Raw genomic sequence first — 24250 nt, 5'->3', positions numbered from 1 at the left:
TAATTTCTTCATTTTCCCATGATGATGATGATGATGATGGTGACTCTTCTCGCTTCATGTAATCAATACCAGACTTTCGCTGTAATCATTCCAAAGCTGGAAGGTCAGCAGCAGGAGGAATATTGTAGGGAAGCTCAAGCTGAAGGGTCCTCTAGGCCTTGAGGACTAGGACTACCCCGCTTTTACACAGCAGATCAAAGCAGAACCCAGCAAGTCCCAGGAACTCAGTTCAACCATCCTCATTACATCTTTTTAGTCAAGCTCTTGCAGCCGGTTTATACAAACATTAATCGAAAGCTCGATCTCGAAGTATCAATAACGGTTTATTCAAGCCAGTTGTCCTCTACTTAACATGGACCGCAGAAAGCAATCTCTGCCGGATAGTCCTGGAGAGATCACACCTCATTCTTGCGAATTTTGTGAGCGTATTGTCATCGACCTAGACAAATGCAGAGAGGCAGGGAAATCCGGCTATATGTGTAACACATTCACATATGCAGAGGTAGATGAGGCAGCGTCCCAGGGATGTCCCATGTTTAGAAGGCGCTCCGACTGCGCACATTGTATAATCTCTAGCGATGCGCATTTAGAACGATTCCCGCAAACACTTGAGATTGAGACAACACTTAGGGATGGCAAGTGCTCCCTTGCATTTAGGTGGCTTGATGAAGAAGGTGGTGAATTTCGTAATTACACCCAAAACAAAGAAGTCTTTGCTCTGGAAGGTATTGATTAGTCGTTGGACGCATTGATTTACGAAGAGCTGATTCTCTTTAGGGAGCTGCGCCGCGAAGTTCATCAATATGCGGCCTCTGAAGCAAGACCCATGGTCATATGACAATATCACGAAAGTGAGAAAGTGGCTTCAAAGATGCCGAGACTGCCATAGATGCTGTACCTGGCAGGCAAATCCCGCACCAGCCGAACTCGGCCCAACTCGAGTGATTCATATACCTCCTGATATCACCGATACTGTTTACCTCAAGGATACAAGCGACCGCGAAGTTCGCTCGTACGCTGCATTGAGCTACTGTTGGGGCGGCGAAGAAAGAAACAAGCTCAAAACAACACGAGCTACGTTAACTGAGCGGCAGAGGGGAATCGAATACCGCCAACTCCCCAAGACACTGCAAGACGCGATTACGGTCGCGCGAGATCTAGGCCTCCTGTACCTATGGATCGATGCTTTATGCATCATTCAGGATGATGATCACGATAAGGCGACAGAGATAGCGAGGATGTCACAGGTTTACAGAGGTGCCAGCCTCACTATCTCAGCATCCAGAGCTGCCCACTGCGATGAGGGATTCCTCCACAAACGTGACCTTGAGGCGCAGTACCTCGATGTATATCAACTTACATGGCGCGAGGGCTCACAGCAATCACATTCTCAAAATGTATTTTGTTCTGAGCTACCTTATTATTACTGCGAAATCGACCCAATCGATGCGCGAGCATGGACGATGCAGGAACACAGACTTGCTCGACGCCTTCTGAGATTTGGCTCAGGACAATTAGCCTGGAGATGTGAGCAACGGAAATACATTGAAGTAGATGGGGGAGTACTAGCCCGGCGCCGCCCAATAATCACAACTGGGGTCTTCACAACCAAATAGTATTTGACTGGAAAGATTTGATCCAGGAATATACCTCGCGTTGCATCTCGAACTGGGAAGACCGGCTCCCTGCTATTTCAGCCGTAGCAGAAGAGTTTCGGCACAAACTTGGTTACCAATCGACTGACTATGCTGCCGGATTATGGAAGCCTCTGCTGCCCCGAATGCTACTCTGGTATATCCCGACAGAGGGAGAAAGCCGTACGTGTACTTCACAGCCAACGGCAGACAATACATACCCCACCTGGTCATGGCAATTGGCACCCAAAGGTATAAGACACGGGGTGTTCGTCAGTGCGCCGCTAACGGGCTCGGGAAGTTTACGTGTGGAGGAATGCTGCGTATCTCTCAAGTCAGAGGGTGTGCCATTTGGTATGGTGACGGCAGGGTACCTGGTAGTTGCAGGGTTTATGGAGAAAGTGCTCTGGGCAGGCTCTTCATTTATGTGGAAAGAACCAGGGGATTTGGACCAGATCGTGAAAATGAATGTGAAGTGGGATTTCGAGATAGAATGGTTGGAGGGCCAGTCACTGTACTGTTTGGAAGTGGTTCAGCTGATTCCGAGCCATTCAGAAGGGCTCATCCTAGAAAAGGTTTTGGGAACGACTTTCCGCCGAGTCGGCTACTACCTGTCATCTCCAACAGCCTTTGCAAATATTGAATTGGCTCAGTGGATTAGGGCACATAGTGTGCAAAAGATCAAATTGATATAGCCATTCACCCACGGACGAGCGAGAGAGAAATGAACAGGGAAATCCCATTGCTGGTCGTCCTCCTGCAGTCGGAGGCGATTGCGGACCTAGCCATACCCGGCCTGCCAGAATAGCGATGGAGAGAGGAGGAATGAAGACGCGGCACTTTGGTAGCAATTAGCTACATCAGTGGAAGATACCGCGTATAGCTCAGTCTCGTAATATATATCCGAGCACTTCTTTGTGACTGACCTTTTCATACCACCAGACTGCCCCCGCCTCTACACCACTGAACACACCCATAGCTACAACCTTACTAAAGAGAGCAACCGCGGTGCCTGCCTATCAAGAACCTCGCCGTTCTGGTTCTAATAACCGGTTGCTCTTCGCCCATGGTAAGCGACGGCATCGCAGACGCTGCCGGCGCAGCCCGTAGACAAGCTACAGATGGCCTTATAAGCCGGCTAGTCTTGCCTCCGGTAGGCCTCGCCACAGTAGGCGACGCTGCATGAAAGCGACGAGGAGACCAGGTCCAGAGCTATACCGTCTCGGGATCCGAACTCAAGGAGCGGTCTCTAGCAGATATAGGCAGTACCGCTCGGCCGAGGTGAGGGGCGAATGCCGGAGAAAGAGGAAGCTCAGTCTCGCAGTGGAAGTAAAAGGGCGACGGAAGACGACAGGCCCTGCAAGAAAAGCCATGAGCTCCCAAGAGAGGAAAGGAGGGAAAATACAGGGAAAGTAGAGCACCAAGTCTGTCGTATAAGGAGGTGAACGGCCGAAAGGGTAAAGAAGAGAGAAGAAGGTCCGTGCGTCAAAAGGGCGCGGCGGCCAAAGTAGCTTCTCGTTCCTCTGGACCTGGAATTTCGCTGCACAAATCATCACAGGCCTGCCTCAAAATCTGCCCATTGAGCCAACGCAATGGCGCTGACGTGTTTCCAATCTCTTTCACTTTTATCTCTTAAACCCTGAATATCATCCATCGTCAACTAATAACGTCTCCCACCATGTTTGCGCGCACAATCCGCCGCGCCGCGAGCTCGCGTGCCACTGCCTTTACCGCCGCCCCCACCACAGCTATGACGATGCCTCGGTGCAACCGCAGCAGCCAACCTACGACGATTTCGATCCGAGCCATGGCTTCGGCCTGCAGCAGCGGTAACAGCAGCAGCGGCAGCAAAAACAAAAGCCCCCCGAAGCTCTCCTCCCGCGAAACGATCCCCTCGACGCGAATCCGCATCCTGCGCACCGTCGACTCGGTGCGGGCCTGGCGCCGGCCGCACCAGGTCGACCAGCGCATCGTGGGCCTGGTGCCGACCATGGGCGCCCTGCACGAGGGCCACCTGTCGCTGATCCGGGCGGCGGCGCGCGAGGCCCACGAGGTCGTCGTCAGCATCTACGTCAACCCGGCCCAGTTCGGCGTGCACGAGGACCTGGACTCGTACCCGCAGACCTGGGCGACCGACTGCGCCGCCCTGGCCCGCCTCGACCGCGAGCTCGCCGACGACGGCGCCAACCTCGGCCGCATCGCCGCCGTCTTCGCCCCCACCACCCCTGACATGTACCCCTCGGGCTTCCCCGGGCAGGCCGTCGACTCCAAGGGCAGCTTCGTCGCCGTCACGCCCGTGGGCGAGGTGCTCGAGGGCGCGAGCCGGCCGACGTTCTTCCGGGGCGTCGCCACCGTTTGCATGAAGCTGTTCAACGTCGTGCAGCCCGACCGCGTCTACTTCGGCCAGAAGGACGTGCAGCAGACCGTCGTCATCCGCAAGATGGTCCGCGACTTCCTCATGCCCGTCGACGTCCAGATCGGCCCCACCACGCGCGAGGCCGACGGGCTCGCCCTCAGCTCCCGCAACGTCTACCTGGGCGAGCGCCGGCGCCGCGTCGCCACCGTGCTGAATTGCGCGCTGAAAGCCGCCGAGGCGCAGTATGGGGAAGGGAACGGCGCCCTGGACCGCGAGTCCATCTTGGGTGCGGCGCAGAAGGTCGCGGCCGACACGCTGGCAGAGCAGATGGCCTTGACGCCCGAGGATAGGGTTACGTACGAGGTGGACTATTTGTCACTGTCGGACCCGGAGACGATGGAGGAGCTCTCGCAGGTTGACCCCGCCAAGGGCGGCATTCTCAGCGGCGCTATCAAGATGCTGCCCGTCGAGGCGCCCCGGCCGGGCGAGGATCTGGGACACAGTGGAGGACCTGCCGTGCGACTCATCGACAACATTATCTTGAAGCCTTCCGCGTAAGAAGCTGGCCTGCAAAATTAGACTATTTCCAATGCGAATACCCCTTTTCATTAGAGATCATTCCAGTCCCAACCAATGGACCATTCCATCTAGACTCGATAACATCAATTGCAAGATCTTTTCTAAGCCACTAATGCATTGCCCCCAACATGTGGAAAGTTGATTACGAGGACCACAGCTGGTTTTAGGGATAGTCATGAAAGGAATGTCCATGTAAGAAATAGTCATATAAGGGATATATATGTGTATTTGTTTTCCCCGCCCAGGTTTAGTATATAAAGTACACCCATGAATTGTTAAGGAATGACAATGGTATCTCATACGAGCGGCACTTCAATCAAGTGCTTTCTCAAACAAAAAAGGAGTGTAATGCACGCATTCGGCAAGTCTTGCTTGAACCAATCCCAACACCCGACGAATAGCAAGCAACGCCTTAAATGTCTTTCTCTCGCTCTCTCTCTCTCCGTTCTTTTGATTTGTGCACCATGCACACACACAACTAGCCAGCCAGCCAGCCAGTCGACCCGACTCCGTTCAACCTGACTGCCGACCCCCTAAGCCCCAAGACCATCCGGCCACGCGCTCGGCCATGCGCTCCCCGCGTGCTCAGATGCCGCGACGATCGATCTCCCCCACCGCCCAGGAACCAAGACGACCGACGGCTCGTGCTGCCCCCGAGGTGCCGCGACGAGCGCCTCTGGTCGAGATAGAGGCGCAGGTCGGGCACCGACCACGCGAGTCAATCGTGCATGGTGAGCCAGCTCGTCTCGAGCGGGCCGCCCTTCTTGTGGGGGCTCCCGCTGGGGTGGCGCCCGTGCGACGACGAGGGCGGCGTCATGTTGGCCAGCGGCCCCTTGCGCGACGGCGGCAGCGGGAACAGGTGCGCCATGTTCTCGACGTCGGTGCCCTGCTGCAGCAGCCGCGCCCGCTCGCGCGCGGCGAGGTAGCGGTCCGAGAAGGGCTCGTCGCTGCGGCGGGAGTCGCGGTCCTCTTCTTCTTCTTGCGAGCGCGAGCTTTCCGAGGAGACGCCGTCGTCGTTCTGGCCGGGGTGGTAGAAGGTGCTGCCGTCGAACAGCTTGGCCGTGGCCGTCATCTCCGCGCTCAGCAGGTCCTTGTTGTTGTGGTGGTGGTAGCGGCCGCGGTGCTGCGCCGAGGCGTACGCCGACGGCGGCAGCAGGGGCGGCGTCTGCAGCGTGAGCGGCGGGAACGTCAGCGGGTCGTTGGGCAGCTGCCACGCCGCGGGCACCGTCGCCGAGTTGACGGCCGTCGTCGCGTACGACGACACCGTGTTCTGGGGGTAGTTGTTGTTGTTGCTGCTGTTGTGGTTGTAGCCCATGCGCGTCGTGGCGGCCGCGGCGCGCGGGTTTTGCTGGCCGTAGTAGTGCTGCGACGACGGCGCCGTGCCGAACGTGCGCCGGTGGTGGCTGCTGCTGCGGTCCTCGCGCATGCTCATGGCGCTGCGCGTCGACGGCGGGTGCTGGTTCAGGCCCGACGGCGGCGAGGGCGGCGCCGTCGACGTCGAGCCGCTGCCCCGCTGGCGCTGCTCGAGTGGCCGTACCCGTAGAGCCGCCGCCCGCCGTGGCACCGTGGACGCCCGCCGCCCAGGCGCGACGAGGAGGTCGAGACGAAGCGCGACGTCAGCCGCATGTACAGCGGCCCCAGCGTGGGCAGGCTGATGCACAGGAGGCCCAGGAGCACCTCGAAGACGCACAGGAAGATGTTGGTGGACAGGGCGCCGCCGGTCGGGTTGGAGTTGTCGTAGTTGCTGTTGAAGACGGTGGTGAGGCGGACGCAGCTGGCAACGACGACGCTATTATATGTGTATCAGTCAGGATTGTTGTTCCGTATATTCCTATTGCATACAGGAGAGAGGAGTGAGAATGTTAAGAGAAAGGGGAAGCTTACGCCGTGCCGAGGGAAAAACAAGCCATCAGGCCGATCTTCTCGGGCCCTCGCATCTTGAGGCCCCAGATGGTGTACATGGGCAGCATCATGATGACGAGGTCCATGACGGCGTTGGTGATGATGAGGGTGGCGTACATGGCCGTCTGGCTGCCGCAGCTGCCGCCGCGGATGGTGGGGTCCCAGCGGAACGGCAAGGGGTGGCAGACGAAGGCCAGGGCTAGCGAGAAGGCGACGGTCCAGCCGCCCACGAGGCCCAGCAACGCCTGGATCACCCGCCGCAGACCCGACGGCGAGGCGAAGATGCGCAGGTAGAAGCAGAGAACGCTGGTTTTGATGATGGCCAGGGCGTGCACGTAGAGCATATCGAAGCCGAAGAGGATCTGAAACAGAGTGTTAGTTGGATGGTCATTGGGATATGAAAGATGAGGGGTGGCTTACCTTTAGGATTAGATTTGAGTTGGTGATAACTAGGCGGCACATATCATGTCAGTATTGTTGATAACAAAGGGGGACTTCAGGTGAGTACCCACGTTCTTCGTAATGAGGTGATGATAGCACCGCATCGTAGCCCATACCGATTGTGCTGACTATCGAGAGGTTAGGCTTTACTCAGTCATTTTGAGACGGACTCGAGGAAACTTACAAAACCCTTGTAAGCCTAGGCAAAGGATGCCCAAAATCTGACGATACTGTTAGCATGCCGTCCGGGTCTTCTCGTCAGAGAAGAGTGGAAAGGGGAAGGGCCATACTGTAGCAGCGGCGGCCAATCCGTCGTCGAGCCCGAGCCCGACGCCCCGTACCCGCGTCCAGACACGCATACCCACGACGATTATAACTAAGACTAAGATGGTGCAGTTGATGGCCAGGGGCGCCTTGACTTGCGACGCCATGTCGAGCGAGGTGACGGATTGCGAAGCCATGACGATGATTATGATGGTAATAAGGACGAGAAGGAAACAGCACCGACGACGACGACTATTAATCTCCCCGAGGAGCTCCAGTTTCGAAAAGCGAGGCAATAGCCACCAAAAGAGCGAATGTGGTTGCTGTTGTTGTTGTTGTTATTGGTATTAGGTATAAGCGAAAAGCACGAAGAGCAAGCAAGCAAGCTGTAAAGGAGTGTCTGAAGGAGAACCGGTAAGGCCCCTAAACGAGTGTAAGTTGCCAATGACTGGTCTGGTCGGTGATGGCTTGGATGGAGGAGGGGGTTTCGTGATTGAGAGGAAGGGACTGTGCCCTCTTTCTATAAGCAGTGCTCATCAACAACGACGGAGCATACGACTGACGGCCCTCACTCGAAGTGAAGCGAATGGCTATTTCGGAGCGCGGGTAGCCGCACAGACGGGCGATGGAGGACGTGATCTGACGCGACAGTAATCTTGCGAGGGTTGCGGGTAGGCGATGGGTTGGTCTCATAACAATAACGCGAAAGAGAGAAAAGAATAAGGACTGCTGCAGGGCAGTAAATAGTCAAGGCCGGAGAGTCTCAAAAGGGTCCATCGAAACCCATCGGTGATCGATGATGACGGCTATCCAGACAGCTGTCTGTGCGTCTGTGTGTACGGGCAGTATCCAGAGCAATAAAACCGTTGGCGTTAGACGCGGAAGACGGCGTATAGGCAGCTAGACATGATACAGCCCCAGAGTAGTCGACACCTGCCTGACAAGTCTGACGGACTCGACTAGGGTCGTAGTGAAGTGACATGATGGAGGGGTTGCCATACAGACATCTCCTATGGGCCGGAGATTGAGCCTCATGGAGTACTGGATCATGGTGGTTCAGCCCATTGCCTACTGGTTCCAGATTCTCCTATACTACAGCGCAACCGGATATCGTCAATCCTGAGACTCCGTCCATACGGCCAAACGGGCCATCCGCTCCTTCCCTCCGGTTAAGACCATTTCATTCATAAAAGAAAAAGACAATGGAATCGGGTAGGCGAGTTCTTGTTCATCTGATACGAGTACCGCCCAGTGCTGGCTGTCGGCAGAAGTCATCACGGGTTGGTATTACGAGAAGCCATGTCGACAGAGGGTTGGCTGGCTTAACGTCACACACACATCCAATCTCGCCGGGATGGTCTTCGGCAATTCGCATGCATGCTCTTTAGCATTCATACGTGCAGCTGCAGGTCTGAGCAGCATCAAAGCATGCCATGCTTGCTTTTCGTATTCTCCCCTCCCTCTTCTCAGTCTTCTCCTTTCTTTTTCCCCCTCTCTGTTTCCCAGCAGCCCACATGGCATGAGCACCAAGCTGCCGAATAGTAGCTAATGCCAACACTATCGTCAGTCGTCCATTGAGTTTGATGATCGACCTCCCATCATGCCATTTCGCCTTGCTTTTGAATGCAGGTCCGACATGGCAGGCGCTCCAGTCGCGCTACTGCGAACCGTGATTGCTATTGCGGCTCTAGCAGGGACAGCCGCCGAATCCACCTTGAAATGAGAAGATCCAGAAACTCTCCCACAAGTAATGTCGGCGGTGTCACTCTCGACGACGAGCCGAACGGCGTACGTAGGCATGGATAAGCTTGAAGATGCTGATAAAGCCACCATCTCTAGGGACTCGTATTCTTCATCCGAGGCTGGGCGTAGTGAGACACAACGTGGCAGGCATGTCGATCGGCGGATCGGCCATCTTGAGAACCAAAGTGATGAGGCCATCAATAGCACTCACTCCTCACGCCGACAGATTTTAATCCAACTGAAGCTAGAGCGAGTAAATGGTGAAGGGGAAAAGATGCATCGATTGCCAACATGGATGCCGGAATCGAAAGGGCCAAAAGAGCCCTGCAAACTTCCAGTGAGATGCCAACACTGTCGATCATGCACCTAATCAGCACGCCGCCGCAAAAGCAAACATGCTGTCAAAGACGTGCAGTAGCCGCACTTCAGTCTGGGAGCCAAGCGAGGCATCATGATTGGTAGAGCCAGGCAGGAGTGGCACCTGTCGAACCAATTTCCATCAGGGCTCTAGAAGACAAGTGTCTTAGTCAGACCCCCAAGCCCGAATTCTCATACATCCAATTCCTCGCTGGCTCAGAGAAGAGACTTATTGAACTCTTTAATGAGCACTCGGCGCCCATCGACATCATCCATAAAGTGAATTGGCAGAGGGAAAGACGAAGCCCCGCCGACTACGTGTGCGTGTGTGTGGTCTTGCTGCTGCAGGAACAAGAGTCTCTCCCTCTCGGACACTTTACAGGACGCGAGCGCGTCTGCAAATGTTGTCGGACGAGATATTCGCACACGAGAATATACGGTTTCCAGAAAGTGCTCATACTCGTGTCGAAGACTTAGTATGTGAAGAGAGGCAAGAGAACTACCGACCTAACCACCCTCATTACGACAGGAAATCTTGACATTGGGCTCGCTGGCCAGTTGCCCACAATAGCCGTTTCCAACTTGGTTGAAGCTCATGCGCGCTGAGTCCAGGAGCATATTTGGCGACAGTCTTGGTGGTCCCTTATTTTGTGTTATGAACCAGATTCCCCGATCTGTTACTAACTGTACATCTCAGGGGCTTCTCTACCAACCGCGAGAAGCATGCCACTCGCGCCGCCCTCACGCACATCAGCAATTGCTACCACAAAGAAGAGACAGATAATACCGGGTAGGAAGCCGTATCATATTGTTCAATGGTGACCCTTACTGCCCCCGAATCCATGAGCCTAATTGCCCTGATCGTGGACTGGGTACTTCTGACAGGAAGTCTCAGCATAAACTCGTAATCTTTTGGCAGAGGCACGGATTTCTTTCTTCCTCTGTGCGTTTTTGGGCCCGTGAATACTCTATTGGGGCTATTTACAGTAGCACGCCCACGATCCATTTCGCCATTTAAGTCTATTCATCGCTGCTCCCGGGTCCAAGCTGGCTCCTTCATGATCCAGGGTCTGAGTCGTCGTTGGGCTTGGTCCTTGATGAGATTGGCACACGGACAGATCTAATCAGCTTTCATGGTAACCTAACAAAGATAAATTCCTTCTCTCGTAATCAATGAAGGAAAGGATAATAGTTGCCACCGTCGGACAAGAACCATCGTCAAGGTTGACATGGGGGACCTCCTCCATCGCCGTGATAATCCACGCGCCCTGCCGTCAGTATCTGCCACCTTGAAGCGTACCCGCGATAGGTAGCGGCCACAGCAATGGATCCTTTGACGGTCCCTTCGTCTCCACATTGTATAATAGAGGTGCACCAATTTGTCAACCTACTCGCCCTGGGACGCATATATCAATAGCTAAGCCTGGGCCATGATGGCGGTAACGGAGGGCACCCCCAGGACATTGATAATGCCATTGAGACCCTATTGAGTCGTCTATATAGCGATGGTCATCCCCCACTAGATCAGCTACTCAGGTCTATAACGAAAGAGGCAGGATTAAACTGTCGGCAAACACAAGCGACGGCACATGATGCCAACTCCACGATTCTGGCGCCCACCCTGCCGCACCAAAGTCGAAGATCAAGTCGAATCCAAAATATGAAGGTTTTGAGAAAGTCGCGAATAGACTCGATTGGGGGTTGGCGGCGGGCTGCTGCATTGCATAAAGAACACGAGAACCAAGAGTTTGAGGAGAACGCCCGTAAAGCAACTAAGCCACACAAAGTGGTTGGGAGGAAAGGCCAAGGTGTGACAACTTTCCGACGTTTCTGCCGGGCGTTTTAGCTTGATCGCACAAGTCTTGTTCGAGCCGACTCATTAGTTCGTCCCGCCGTGTAGACATTTTGGACGATCTCGAGCCAAGGAGCTGCCAGGGAAAGGCAAAGGCTGATTGAATTAGCCGGCCATGGGAAGAAGCTCTCTGCCTCTCACTCAGCACCTGACGGCCGATTATTGAGAACCGGGAGAATCACGGCGATAGAGGGGGCCATGAAAAGCTACCAACACTCTATCCACCGGCTATCGGCTTATATTAACGAAGAAGCTTGGTTCCTACGAGACAAGCTTCTGCTATTAAGACCGAGGCATGCATATGTGCCAAGGCCGACTGCGTATGAGACGGCGATATTCGAGACGAGTGTTTACAGGAGAGGGGGAAAGGTATCTCTAAGGGTGGAAAGAAGGTGGACAGAAGGCGGACAGAAGGCGAGTGAACAAGCTCATCCCTGAGGAAAATCATCAGTTGAGTGGTTGAGCGGTGGGGGGTGTCTGTTTCGAGACGAAGGATTGTGCGACGTACCCCGGAGTTTTCTAGGTCAGTAATAGCGCAAGGGATGCAAGGGGGGGAGAGAGGCCGCAAAGGCTTATTTCTCGGACCATTGTAGCAATCAAAGCTTCATCGCTTAGCAAAGGGGTTCCCTGTCCGAGGGCGCCCGTTGCAGAAACTCGGTGGAGCGGCCGCCGCTCATGTGGCATTTAGAGGTGCAGCTTCAGTGGATGCAGCAAGCACCTCAGTGGATGCAGCAGCAGCAGCAGCAGCAGCAAGCAGGTGGGGAAGCGGCGCGGGCTGACCCTCCGACGATGACAGCACCAAAAAGTTAGGACACATCCATGGCAATCCTCCATCCCAACTCCTCACCAACTCGACCAGAACTCGATTCCCTATAAACCTGTGCATTCCCACTGGACTATGACCCTCTTCAGGTGACAAAACACTACACCAACAGAGCTCCGCGAGCTCCAAGAACAAGGCACGCGCACACGACATCATGACTTGGTCGCTTCGCTCGCTGGCCCCTCTGGCTCTGGCATGCCTACTGTCGGACCAAGCTGCCGCCCAACAAAAGCCATTGACCGACTTCAACCCCGATGACGCCTGTCCCGACTACAAATCATACTCGACTTACCCGCAGTACGTCAACCCCTCCTCCCCCGCACCTCTTCCTCAAGCTGCCAAGCCCAGTAACATGCTGACAATGCCCTGCTTCTGTTGCGCAGCCGGCCCCTAAGCGAAGGCCCTCTTGCCCTGCCTTTCCAGCGACCCCATCCGCGATGTCGAACTTTCCACTCCGACGCCATCGAGAAGGTGATAGAGGACGTCACCTCGCGCATGAAGGACCCAGACCTGGCGCGCTTGTTCGAGAACGCCTTTCCGGTTAGTCAAGTCGCGGCAGGCACAACACGCCTTTGAAGAAGATGCCTGGGGAACACGTGCTGATATTTACTTTTGGACGCTCAGTCAACGACGGACACGACAGTCAAATTTCATACTACGGGGGCAGACGGGAAAAAGAAGAAGAAGAAGCCGAACACATATTCGCCCTCTGATTCCGGGAAGTGGGACGGCCCGCAATCCTTCATTATCACAGGTATGGCAAGCTCCCGGACTTAAGAAGAGCTCTTCTACAGAGCGCTGACACGCCGACACAGGTGACATTATTGCGGAATGGCTGCGAGATTCGACGAACCAGCTGTCGCCGTACCAGCCATTGGCCAAGAAAGACCCCGCCGTCTATCAACTTATCCTAGGCGCAATCAACACACAGTCCGAATTCGTTATCGAGTCGCCCTACTGCAACGCCTTCCAGCCGCCTCCCATCAGCGGCTTGCCCGTCAGCCACAACGGGCAGGAAGACCAGGTCCACCCCGCCTACGAGCCCTCGGCCGTCTTCGAGTGCAAATACGAGCTGGACTCCCTGGCCCACTTCCTGGCGCTGAGCAACGACTTCAACGACCACACGGGCTCGCGCGACCACCTGACGACGCGCTGGTTCCTGGCGCTGGAGACGGTCTTCACGGTTCTGGAGCAGCAGTCGCGGCCGACGTTCGACGCGGAGACGGGTCGGTACGAGCGCAACGAGTACACGTTCCAGCGCAACACCAACTCGGGCACCGAGACGCTGAACCTCAACGGCGTGGGCAACCCGCTCGCCAACGGCACGGGCCTGGTGCGGTCCGCCTTCCGCCCCAGCGACGACGCCGCCACGCTGGGCTTCTTCATCCCCGCCAACGCCATGATGGCCGTCGAGCTCAAGCGCGCCGCCAACATCCTCAAGGAGGCCGGCGAGTCGACGTGGGCGCGCCGCGCCGACAAGTGGAGCCGCACCATCGCCGAGGGCGTCTGGGAGCACGGCGTCGTGCACCACAAGAAGTTCGGCGACGTCTTCGCGTACGAGGTCGACGGCTACGGCTCCGCCCTCTTCATGGACGACGCCAACTACCCGTCGCTGCTGGCGCTGCCCCTGATGGGTTTCCTCAAGGCCGATGATCCGATCTACCTGAATACCCGGAAGATGTTGTTGGCTAAGGAGTCCAACCCCCTACTTCATAAAGGGTAGCCAATTTGCTGGCATTGGAGGTTAGTTTCTTTTACCGTCTCTTATACCCCGTCCTTCAAAATTCGAATTTTCATCATGTGCGAATGTAATATGCTAACAACTCCCATTGCGATAGGTCCTCATATCGGTCTGTCAAACGCGTGGCCCATGAGCTTGCTCGTCCAGGCCCAGACGTCGAACAGCGACACGGAAATCAAGGAGTGTTTAGCTCTCGTGCTCAAGGCGAGCAAGCTGGGCCTGATCCACGAGAGCGTGGACGTGAACAATGTCGGCTCGTACACGCGGAGCTGGTTCGCGTGGGCCAACGGCGTCTTCGCCGAGACCATCTTGGACATTGCGAAGCGGAAGCCGCATTTGATCTTCAAGAACAACAAGCCGTATGAAATTTAATGACAGACGCAAAGAAATAAATAAAAAGTCGAAATGAGACGAGATGGGACGAGAAGAAAAGAAGCAGAGTTTTTGCATCCTTAGGAACCGGCAACCAGGCACAGAGCTTGGGACGTTTGTGTTTATGAGTGGGTGTAGCATCATCAGAAGGGGAGCATTGGCAGGGTCGTTTTTGGGTGCATCATTATTATACCCCGTTATAGCGCTCTTTTAGGATTTTCAATGGCATGTTTGCACGTTTGACCGAACCGTATAGTCTGACCATGAGCACACAACTGTACCCAAGTAGTCTCCGGGATGCCATTGCCATTTTGGGTCATACAAAGTCACATGCGGAGCGATTGTGACGGGAAGGGGAAGTTGGGGAAATGCATCTCCGCATTCCCGCCGCTCCGGATTTCGGTCCCGATCTTGTATGGCAGGCCCACCAAACCAGCGGCACCCTGATAAATCCACAACACATACAATCTCTATGAATCTCAGGTGATGTCCAGATGTGTCTTGCGCTGCGCATCGACCCATCAGCTACCACATCCCAGATTTGCACACCAGCAGATAATGACCCGTCTCAAACCACGGTATATCCATGAGACATCCATGATGGCATCATCAGCAGCAGCAGCATCATCACCCTCGAACCCAGCATCAGCCCCTCCGGCCCAATCATCTTCCACGCCCCGTCCAGCCAACGCCTCCGCCATGGCGTCGAACCCAGCCCACCCCAAGAAGCCCATCAACCTGATGCGCGGCTGGCCCTCGCCCGGCCTGCTCCCCACGGCGGCCCTGGACGCCGCCTCGCGCCGCCTGCTGGCCAACCCCGCGCTCGCGGCGCCCGCGCTGCTGTACGGGCCCGACCCGGGTTTCGAGCCCCTGCGCGGGGCGCTAGCGGCGTGGCTCGCCTCTTTTTATAACACGGAGCCCGACGCGGCGCGCATCGCCGTCAGCGGCGGCGCCAGCCAGAGCCTCGCCTGCGTCCTGCAGTCCTTCACGGACCCGGCCCGCACGCGCGCCGTCTGGATGGTCGCGCCCTGCTACTTCCTCGCGTGCCCCATCTTCGCCGACGCGGGGCTCGGCGGCCCCGGGCGGCTGCGCGCCGTCCCCGAGGACGCCGAGGGGATCGACTTGGGGGTGCTGGAGGCGGGGCTGCGCGAGGTGGATGCCGGCGACGAGCCCGAGGGGGAGAGGCGGTTCAAGGACCCCGGCCCCCACCGCAAGCTCTATCGCCACGTCGTCTACTGCGTCCCCTCCTTCTCCAACCCGTCGGGCAGGACCATGAGCCTGCGCCGACGGCAGGGCCTGCTCGAGCTCGCGCGCCGGCACGACGCCCTCGTCGTCTGCGACGACGTGTACGACATGCTGCAGTGGCAACCTACCACCGCATCATCCCCCACCGAACCGCCGCCGGACCTGGACCGAGCCCTCCTCCCGCGCCTCACGGACCTCGAGCGCGCCCTGGGGCCCTCGCCCCACGACCCGCCCGGCAAGCGCTTCGGCCACGCCGTGTCCAACGGCTCGTTCAGCAAGCTGGCCGGCCCCGGGCTGCGCACGGGCTGGACCGAGTCGAGCGCCGACCTGGCGCACGGCCTGTCGCAGACCGGGTCGACGCGCTCCGGCGGCGCGCCCTCGCAGTTCGCCGCCGCCGTCGTCTACGAGCTGCTGGTGTCGGGCGCGCTGGCCGCGCACCTGCGCGACGTGCTGCGGCCCGCGTACCGGCGGCGGCACGGGCTGGTGGCGGCGGCGGCGGCGCGGGTGGCAGAAGACGAAAATGCTTCGACGAATGTGACGCGCTCCCTCGCCGGCCGCGACGACGTCTTCGGCGGCTACTTCGTCTGGTTCCGGCTGCCCGGCGCGCTGCGCGCCGACGCCGTGGCCGCGCGCTGCCTGGCCGAGGAGAACCTGGCCGTCGGCGCGGGCGGGCTGTTCGCCGTGCAGGGCGACGGGGGCGACCTGCGGTTCGAGCACGAGGTGCGGCTGTGCTTCGCGTGGGAGGACGAGGCGGACCTCGAGGACGGGGTCGCGCGGCTGGGGCGCGTCGTGGGGCGGATGCTGCGGGGGAGCCGATGAAGGTCGTGGCGGGCGGCGGTGGTGGGAAAGGGGTTGACGAGTTGAAGTAAAGCACCTATCTGTTTAACTGCTACGTAAAGGGAGGAGAGCACACGATGTTACGTATATGTATGATCTTGAATTATGAACACAAGTTAAGGACACGTCTGCGTATCTGCAACGTAGCAGGTGTTCCGAGACATGATGATGATGGCAACTCATGTAGCGCGGGTGTTGAGTGTTTTCCATACAATCTACCTATGGGTATCTTTTTTCGTCAAGCGGTAAGCAAACCAACGCCGTATTCCAATATACCCAGGCTAAAAACAAGCAAACCCAACTCCCTGCTTATCCCTTCTCTCTTTGTTCGAAGTTTTCTACTTTACACATTCCCGTGCCGCAACGCGTCTCTACCATCCCCAAGTCCTCGAGGAGGCCGTGAAGACGGGCGGCTTCCACTGGAGGCAGTGCGGGTCGATGGAGCGGATGTTTTTGGACTTTGCCTTTTCGCGCTGCTGCATCATCTTCTCGGTGACAACGAGCTTGTGCTCGCCCTTGTGGTAGACCTGCATCTTGAGCGCCTGCAGCGTGTGCTCGACATCCTGCGTCGTCATGGCCAGCTCCGACGAGATGAGCTCGATGCTGCACTTCTCGTCGCGGTCGTTGTAGAGCAGCAGCTTGTCCAGGATCTGCTCGGACCAGTACTGCCGGTAGCTCAGCAGGCCCAAGTCCGAGAGCGGCTTCTCGGGCGAGCCCAGCTTGCCCTCGATCTTGGACAGCTCGTACGAGAACTGGATCAGCAGGCGGCCGAACCCCTTGCGCTGGTACTGCGGCATGGTCAGGATGCAGGCCAGGTTGTAGCCCTCGGCGCACTCCTTCTCCTTGGAGAAGTAGCCGACCAGGTGGTGGCCCTTCTCGTCCTTCTGGGTCATGACGTAGAACAGAAAGGGGTCCACGTCGTAGTACAGCGTCTTGTGGTCGAGGAACATCTTGGAAAGCAGACACAGGTTGCGGCACCAGGTGCGCTGCCGGCGGCCGTCGATCTCGAAGAAGGATATGTAGCCGTCGCGGTAGATCTCGTTGCCGGGCGGGTGCTGCAGCGTGCACTTGTGCCGGTGCCGCGTGAAGGACTTCTGGTCGCCGTAGTAGCTGAGACAGAACTCGCAGATGAAAATGACGTCTTCCTGGGTGAAGGCTTCGGGGTAGGGCGAGAAGTACCAGGGAAACAGATCCCACCTGCCGAACTGCACCTTGGAGATGTTTCGGATACGCGCGAGCTCGGTCGGGTTCTGCGTCATGGAGCCGCCCGTCCGTAGCTTCTCGATCTCGGCCTCTCTGCTAAACTCTTCTTTCTTGACCTCGGGGGCATTGTTGTCGTCGTCGTCAACGTCCATCTCATCGCCACCGCCAGTGGCCGGGGTATCGCCCGCTTTGGAATCGAGGTCGCGCGGCGTCGAGGGAACCTTGTTGGGCTGCGAGTCGACGAACTCGGTCCAGGGGTTTGGCGTGACGGCCTCGGAGGTGACGGACTGCTCGCGCTTCCCGGGGCGCTTCTGGGCGACGTTCTTCTTGCCGACGGCGTTTTTTCGGGGCCCGCCGGCGGCGACGGCGCCCTTCTTGTTGGTCTTGCCGGCCTTGGGCTTGTCCTTCTTGTCCGGGTTGGGCCACTCGACGTCCTGGTCGAAGTCGATGCGCCGGACGGGCACCCACTCGTCGAGGCGCTTGTTGAAGTTGTCGAAGTTGCAGTACAGCTGGCGGCCGCTCTTGGTGTCCTTGATGCTCAGGATCTCGGCGCGGCGCGCCTGCCCGTCCTTCTCGACCATGGCGATGCAGCCCACGCGGATCGTGTCGGGCGTCGCCTTGCTCTTCTGGCGCGACCCCTCGGGCCCGACGGCGGCCTCGCCATTCGGAGCGCCGGGCGTCATGGCTGTTGGTGATGGGGATGGGATTGGGCCCAGCTGGGTTTGCGCGGCGATATGGTCGCAGTGATGAGTTTTGGTGACGGGGGCGCGTTTTGATGGAAAAAAAGTTGTTGGTCGCGGAATTGATTGCGCAATCGGAAAGTTGTCGAAATAATTGATTGATTGGCAACGATTGGCGGGGCAAGGCTGGTTTGCACTGGAGGCAACCAGTAACTTCACTAACTCAGCTCAGCTGGACTTTGGATCTTTGCGAGCTGGGGTAGACAGACCACCAACGAGTACCGCCGAGATCATTGTTTTGCAGCAGGGAATTCGATTGAATCATTAATTCTAGATGAGTGTATTCCTTACAACGTAAAAACAGATTAATCCCTGTTTGTTGTGTCCAGCTCACCATAAACGCCGTGACCATGCATGCATCCATATCCCATGTACATAACAAATCAAACCACCTCATGTGCTATTTCGCACTGCTGTCCAAAGCCGGGTAAGAATGTATCTGTATTAGTTTACAGTTAGTTTGGGGGTTCTTTTAAAAGGTCCATCGCCAGCCGCTGTTGGGCAGCTTCCAGTCTCAACTCACCTGTTCCGAGAAGGCCACCCATTCCTCGATGCCCCTGACATAGGGGTCGGCACCGGCATCCGCCAGCGACTCGTGGCCCCAGACGACAAAGTCGTCGAACTGGGCCTTGCTCTGGAGCGGCGCGATCTCCATGGCGTCGGGCAGCTCCTGCACGTCGGCGTCCAGGTCCAGGTCCTCCTCCCGGGGATCTCGCGCTTGGTGTCCCCCTTTTCGGCGACGGCGCCGTAGTAGCCCGCGGGCAGCGGCACCGTCTTCCCCTGCAGCTTGCGCCCTCTCAGGTACGCTGTCTTGGTCGGCCCATCTAGAAACAGTAGCAGGTTAGATAGGTCGTAAGTAGGCATACCTTCATGACATAATTTCACATACCTTCGGCGGTTGTTGGGCTCCAGAAAGAATCTAGCGGGGCGACGTTTCCGTCGTGGTGTATGCGACACGGCAGAAGATGGAGCTGGGCTTTCTTCGGTTCTGTCTTGTCTCCAGCGATGGTGAGCATAGGCTGCGACATATTGAGCGAAGAGAGTATTGAGATGTTGGTGAATTTATGCTTGTAGAGTACCAAAGTCGGCTTTTGGAGACGCGTTTCGCTCCAAGAAGAGTCGCGTTGAGTTCGCCGAACCCCCTGCACGCATGGCAGCCGCGTTAATTGATTGATTTCTGTCTCCACTTCTTCTTCCGTCCTTCTTGTCCTTCTTCGGCAGCCAAGATCTCAAGCTTTGGCCTTGTGCTCTGCGATCGATCTCAGCTTCTCTTGTCAATCGCCTTTTCTTGGCCCGGCCTACTATACATCTACTACCAGCAAACATGAAAAGTCAATTGCATCACGAGTGTTCCTCAGGGCACCAAACCCATGCATGGCTGCTCAAGATTGGTCTCGGAATATTCCGCAGAATAAACCACTGGGCTGAACCTTCACCGTGGCATACTACCAGTAGTACCATGGCAAGCCCTAGATTCTACCCGCAGATGGATTGGTTACACAGCATTACGTTTGCTAGGGCGGAAGAGTTCTCGACTCATAGAAACATCATGCTACTCACTTCGTGATAGTACACAACGTCGGAACTCTCGGGAGTTCGGCGGTGACGATGGTGCTGCAACCCAGTCATATTTACCGCATGTATGCAGATCCACGTTTTTCCCTACTTGCTCTTTGCTGCGCTGCGGCCGCTGTCACGGCGAAACCCCTCGTTTGTCCCTTTTCTGTACATACAGTCGCAGTGCTTTGGCCTGGCTCTCGACTTGAAACTAATCCAAAATGCGACTTGTGCTGCCAGTTCGCCACGCTAGCATCTCTCGGGCCCCCTTGCCGATCCCACCGGGCCCAGGACGAAACAGGTAACCTCGTCACTAACGTCACTAAACCCCTTCACCCTTCATCGAGTGTGCCCTTGTTTCCACCTCCTCTTCTTCGACTGGTGTTTCCGCGATTGTGCTAGCTGGGTTTATCTGTTTCCTCACTCAAGATCATCGGCGTCATGCATCTCCTTACACGCACAATGCATGTACATACTTTGATACTGTGGAAGCCAGCTGCCAGCGGAAGAGAGAGCGCTCCATACTAATACTCTCGTCGCTTGCACCCCTTGACACCGCGATAGCTCCTGTCTCGTCCGTATTTCCGCGTAACAGTGATCCCATGCGATCAGTCATCTGAGGACTCCTTCGCCGATGCTTTCTATGACACACGGTCTGATAAGAAGAAGAGTGAGACATTTGTGCACGCCTCAGAGTTACTGCGAAGCCAGTCAAACAAACTTCTGCCACTCTGGTCAGCTATCGGCTCTCACACAAGCCGTTCTCAGCATCCCTGTTCCCCGTCCATCGTCCCTAGTTCTCCGCAGCGGAGCCCGACCATGCGGCCAGGATTGCTTCATATTTGCTAGATCCGGCTACGCTACCAAACACATTTTTGCTAGGAAGCGAGCTGTAGCTCTTTGTGGTGGCTGTAGATAGGCGCGCATTCGGCTTGCTCAGCTAGGAGTTCGGGCAGATTCGATGGAACCCCAGCAAGCAGCGTAAGTACATAGGTAGTAGGCCTGACCAGGGGGTGGGTTTTGTCCTGCACTTGCGACCACCACCCGTTCTTAAAGACTTGTCCCGCCAACTCTGTAGGGTTCTAAATATATCTGATCATTACTTGGACTTGCAATTCTGGAAAGAATAGTCGAACGGAATAAGCTTAAGTAAGTCGCCCAGCCAGCCACCTGCTCGGAACCTTCTTGGACTAGTTAGCGTCCGCCACTGTTTACAGGATTGGAGTCTGTTCGCCTGGTCTTCGCATCATCACGTTGGTTCAGTCTACTTTTCGGCCCAAGGATCTCCTTCCTTCTCTCTGACCGGTGCGTTTCTTGTGGGAAGTTGTTGTCAGAAAAGCGAAAACATATATATATCAAGCAAAAGGGAGACAATGGCGCCATCCCTGTTGCCGGATTTCGTGTCGCGGCCACTTACACGTGGGGCGGACCTGATCGGGACCAAGCTGGGCAGCTCGACCTGGGGTCCTGCCTTGGCGGTGGCCAAGCCGGCCATCGTCTCGGTCCTGTCCAAGATCGAGGTCGGCACGCTGCTCCTGGTGGACCAGCCGGCCGGGACGCGCCTCGTCTTCGGGCAGAAGCTGGGCGCGGGCCCCAAGACGGCGGAGGTGCCGAGCGGCCAGGCCCCGGCCGCCGTCGTCCGCAAGGCCGACACGATCCCGCGCGTCGAGGTCGTGGTCAAGGACGACGCCTTCTGGATGCGGCTGTTCCTGTTCGCCGACATGGGCTTCGCCGAGTCGTACATGCTCGGCGAGTTCGACTGCGCGGACCTGACGGCCTTCTTCCAGCTCTTCATCATCAACCGCGACCCGATGGGCAACGGCACCACGTGGTTCTCGGCCGTCTCGGGCGCCCTCGCCAGCGTCGCCCGCACCACCAACACGCTGTCCAACGCCCTGCTGAACATCCAGGCGCACTACGACATCAGCAACGACATGTTCGCGGCCTTCCTGTCGCCCGACATGACGTACTCGTGCCCGATCTGGAAGCTGGCGGCGGCGGGCTCGGCCGGGGAGGAGGAGACGCTGGAGGCGGCGCAGATGACGAAGCTGCGGCGGTTCGTCGACGGGTGCCGGATCAAGCCGTCGGACCACGTGCTCGAGATCGGGACGGGCTGGGGCTCGTTCGCCATCGAGGCCGTCCGGACGACGGGCTGCCGCGTCACCAGCCTGACCCTGTCCAAGGAGCAGAAGGCGCTCGCCGAGGAGCGCATCCGCGCCGCCGGCCTCGCCGACCGCATCCAGGTCAAGCTCATGGACTACCGCAACCTCGCGGTGCCCGAGCGGCCCTACGACAAGATCGTCTCGATCGAGATGCTCGAGGCCGTCGGCAAGGAGTTCCTGGCCACCTACTTCTCGCACATGGACCGGCTGCTCAAGAAGGACGGGGGCATCGCCATGTTCCAGTGCATCACGATGCCGGAGAACCGCTACGAGGCGCTGGGAAAGAAGGAAGAGTGAGTAGTATTGGGATTTCGTCATCTCCGCCCCTCATTTGCTACTATTGTCATCCGTGAAAAGCAGAGGTCCCAAACAGACGGTTGCTGACAAAAAGGGATCGCAGCTTCATCGCAAAGTACATCTTCCCCGGCGGCTATCTGCCGGCCATCACGCAGCTGCTCCACCACATCAGCGCCGAGTCCCGCGGGACGCTGATCGTGGAGAAGATCGAGAACATCGGCGGGCACTACGCCAAGACGCTGCGGCTGTGGAAGGAGAAGTTCATGCAGAACTTCGAGTCGACGATTGCGCCGGCGCTGCGACGGGAGCACCCGCGCATGACGGACGCCGAAATCGACGTGTTCCGGAGGAAATGGGAGGTATGTGATCCCCTTGCCCAATAATGGAACGACGGAGCTAACGAACGCAAACCCAACGACAGTACTATTTTACCTACTGCGAGGCGGGTTTCGTCACCAAGACTTTGGGTGACGTGATCATTACGGTGGGACGAGAGGGCGCGCTGGAGTTGATGGAGGACATTCCCATCTGAACCCGGCCTCGACCCTGACCCGGCCACATGGTACGGTTCGGACCAGTGCCTGGCTTAGTTCTTTCTTGGTCCGTGATATTTGTTTGCATTTGCATAGCGCAGCGTGCACCGCCCTATATAGCCGCATTGAATGATTCAATGCCATGTTCATGTCAATTGATGTACGTGGGTGCATTGCCTCTGTCCACCGTCCACTGTCCACTGCTACGGGATTACAGGGCAACACGCATACGTAAGTGTGGCAGGCAGGACCCCACCAGGCCAGCCCCTCTTCAGCCTATCCGGAACAAGCCCCCTTCGCTCTATTGGAATGCTAGCAAGCGCGGGGTCGTGGCTAGCGACAGCACATTCAAGTTGACACGATCCAGAGCTCCCCTTTTGACGCACCTAGATTGAACACGCCTCCCCCTGATCGAGACACCGCTCATTCTATTCGCTGTCCTCTCGACACGGGTTCCTCTTGCTCTCCATCCGAATAAATATCCAGTGTTCTCGACAACACTTCTTCTTGCCCAATACATCATCAATCCAATTGTCGTGCTGGTCACTCTGAAGAACGGTATGTGCACATGCATTTCCCCTCACTCGCATGCCTCCATCATACTAACATTGATCTCCCCGACTAGCTTAACCACACCCAACCTCTATCACCAACCCCAACCAACAATCAACAACATGTCGGTCCCTACCTTCCCCGCCGGAGGTACCCTCCTCGACACCTTCAAGAAGTCCTTCGTCGACGTGCCCGTCGATGCCGAGAAGGACAATGCCATCGCCACCACCGACTTCCTCGACGCCGCCGAGTCCCTGTGCACCATCTTCGACGCCCTCGGCTCCGTCGCCTTCTCCCCGTCAAGAACGACATGATGGGCAACGTCAAGAAGATCCGCGAGCGCCAGCTGGTCGCCCCCGCCGAGAGCGCCACCCTGCAGGAGCTCGTCATGAACGAGCTCAAGACCAAGAAGCACGTCGCCACCGAGGGTCTGGTCTGGCTGGTCCGGTATGTTTTCTGATCCAATCCAATCTGACATCCCGCCACTCATACCATCCACCTATGCTAACCCGATTGTCTAACCTGACAGTGGCCTGGACTTCACGTGCATTGCACTGAGCCAGAACCTGGCCAAGGACGGCGAGGAGCTGTCCGAGTCGTTCCGCAACGCCTACGGCAACACCCTGAAGCCCCACCACAGCTTCCTCATCAAGCCCGTCTTCAGCGCCGCCATGAGCGCCTGCCCCTACCGCAAGGACTTCTACTCCAAGCTGGGCTCCGACGACGCCAAGGTCGTCGCCGAGCTCCGCCCTACCTCGCCGCCCTCGACAAGATCGTCGCCATCCTCAAGGGCTTCCAGGACCGCAAGGAGTCCAAGTGGTAAACCCGCCGCTCGACCGACATAACAAGAACATGAAGAACATGAAAAAAAACCGATTATGAAAGTGGACGTCCACGTGGGTTGGTTTCATTTGGCCAAGGGGCTTTGGAGTATTTAGCTTGTGGTCAGGCCCTGACTGGAACTATATACAAAAAGCCTCGACGGACCTGATCCGGGAGGCTTTGGTAGAGCCAATTTATCACGATGGAACGCTGTCATGTCATGAGGAAAACGGATATA

The 24250-nt window shown here is 57.0% G+C and overlaps 11 protein-coding genes across 11 annotated transcripts; 6 read left to right on the top strand and 5 right to left on the bottom strand.

Moving 5' to 3' along the window:
• Positions 1-803: 803 nt before the first annotated feature.
• Positions 804-1616, top strand: PG998_004452 (HET-domain-containing protein; the record flags this gene model as incomplete). Its single annotated transcript, XM_066871270.1, has 2 exons — positions 804-851; positions 906-1616. 2 exons carry the CDS (start codon positions 804-806, stop codon positions 1614-1616), a joined length of 759 nt encoding a protein of 252 aa, XP_066735020.1.
• A 1696-nt stretch (positions 1617-3312) lies between these two features.
• PG998_004451 (uncharacterized protein) lies at positions 3313-4548 on the top strand (the record flags this gene model as incomplete). The annotated part of the gene is made up of 1 exon (XM_066871269.1): positions 3313-4548. One exon carries the CDS (start codon positions 3313-3315, stop codon positions 4546-4548), a length of 1236 nt encoding a protein of 411 aa, XP_066735019.1.
• A 739-nt stretch (positions 4549-5287) lies between these two features.
• PG998_004450 (uncharacterized protein) lies at positions 5288-6001 on the bottom strand (the record flags this gene model as incomplete). The annotated part of the gene is made up of 1 exon (XM_066871268.1): positions 5288-6001. One exon carries the CDS (start codon positions 5999-6001, stop codon positions 5288-5290), a length of 714 nt encoding a protein of 237 aa, XP_066735018.1.
• A 29-nt stretch (positions 6002-6030) lies between these two features.
• Positions 6031-7026, bottom strand: PG998_004449 (uncharacterized protein; the record flags this gene model as incomplete). Its single annotated transcript, XM_066871267.1, has 4 exons — positions 6031-6358; positions 6454-6833; positions 6892-6920; positions 6984-7026. The coding sequence occupies 4 exons, from the start codon at positions 7024-7026 to the stop codon at positions 6031-6033; spliced, it is 780 nt and encodes a 259-aa protein (XP_066735017.1).
• A 119-nt stretch (positions 7027-7145) lies between these two features.
• Positions 7146-7373, bottom strand: PG998_004448 (uncharacterized protein; the record flags this gene model as incomplete). The annotated part of the gene is made up of 1 exon (XM_066871266.1): positions 7146-7373. One exon carries the CDS (start codon positions 7371-7373, stop codon positions 7146-7148), a length of 228 nt encoding a protein of 75 aa, XP_066735016.1.
• A 4732-nt stretch (positions 7374-12105) lies between these two features.
• PG998_004447 (uncharacterized protein) lies at positions 12106-14064 on the top strand (the record flags this gene model as incomplete). The annotated part of the gene is made up of 5 exons (XM_066871265.1): positions 12106-12248; positions 12335-12491; positions 12576-12705; positions 12767-13585; positions 13790-14064. The coding sequence occupies 5 exons, from the start codon at positions 12106-12108 to the stop codon at positions 14062-14064; spliced, it is 1524 nt and encodes a 507-aa protein (XP_066735015.1).
• Positions 14065-14664: 600 nt separating this feature from the next.
• PG998_004446 (PLP-dependent transferase) lies at positions 14665-16128 on the top strand (the record flags this gene model as incomplete). The annotated part of the gene is made up of 1 exon (XM_066871264.1): positions 14665-16128. One exon carries the CDS (start codon positions 14665-14667, stop codon positions 16126-16128), a length of 1464 nt encoding a protein of 487 aa, XP_066735014.1.
• Positions 16129-16517: 389 nt separating this feature from the next.
• Positions 16518-18032, bottom strand: PG998_004445 (uncharacterized protein; the record flags this gene model as incomplete). The annotated part of the gene is made up of 1 exon (XM_066871263.1): positions 16518-18032. The coding sequence occupies one exon, from the start codon at positions 18030-18032 to the stop codon at positions 16518-16520; it is 1515 nt and encodes a 504-aa protein (XP_066735013.1).
• A 457-nt stretch (positions 18033-18489) lies between these two features.
• Positions 18490-19117, bottom strand: PG998_004444 (uncharacterized protein; the record flags this gene model as incomplete). The annotated part of the gene is made up of 4 exons (XM_066871262.1): positions 18490-18528; positions 18613-18789; positions 18831-18913; positions 18979-19117. The coding sequence occupies 4 exons, from the start codon at positions 19115-19117 to the stop codon at positions 18490-18492; spliced, it is 438 nt and encodes a 145-aa protein (XP_066735012.1).
• A 1902-nt stretch (positions 19118-21019) lies between these two features.
• Positions 21020-22637, top strand: PG998_004443 (uncharacterized protein; the record flags this gene model as incomplete). The annotated part of the gene is made up of 3 exons (XM_066871261.1): positions 21020-22101; positions 22209-22464; positions 22527-22637. The coding sequence occupies 3 exons, from the start codon at positions 21020-21022 to the stop codon at positions 22635-22637; spliced, it is 1449 nt and encodes a 482-aa protein (XP_066735011.1).
• Positions 22638-23312: 675 nt separating this feature from the next.
• On the top strand, positions 23313-24013 carry PG998_004442 (Pleckstrin-like proteiny domain-containing family A member 8; the record flags this gene model as incomplete). The annotated part of the gene is made up of 4 exons (XM_066871260.1): positions 23313-23474; positions 23495-23637; positions 23720-23924; positions 23963-24013. The coding sequence occupies 4 exons, from the start codon at positions 23313-23315 to the stop codon at positions 24011-24013; spliced, it is 561 nt and encodes a 186-aa protein (XP_066735010.1).
• Positions 24014-24250: the final 237 nt, after the last annotated feature.

The sequence above is a fragment of the Apiospora kogelbergensis genome (assembly GCF_038363985.1).
Source record: "Apiospora kogelbergensis strain CBS 113332 chromosome Unknown utg000002l_segment0_segment0, whole genome shotgun sequence".
NCBI lineage: Eukaryota > Fungi > Ascomycota > Sordariomycetes > Amphisphaeriales > Apiosporaceae > Apiospora > Apiospora kogelbergensis.
This window is presented reverse-complemented; position numbering and strand designations above follow the sequence as displayed.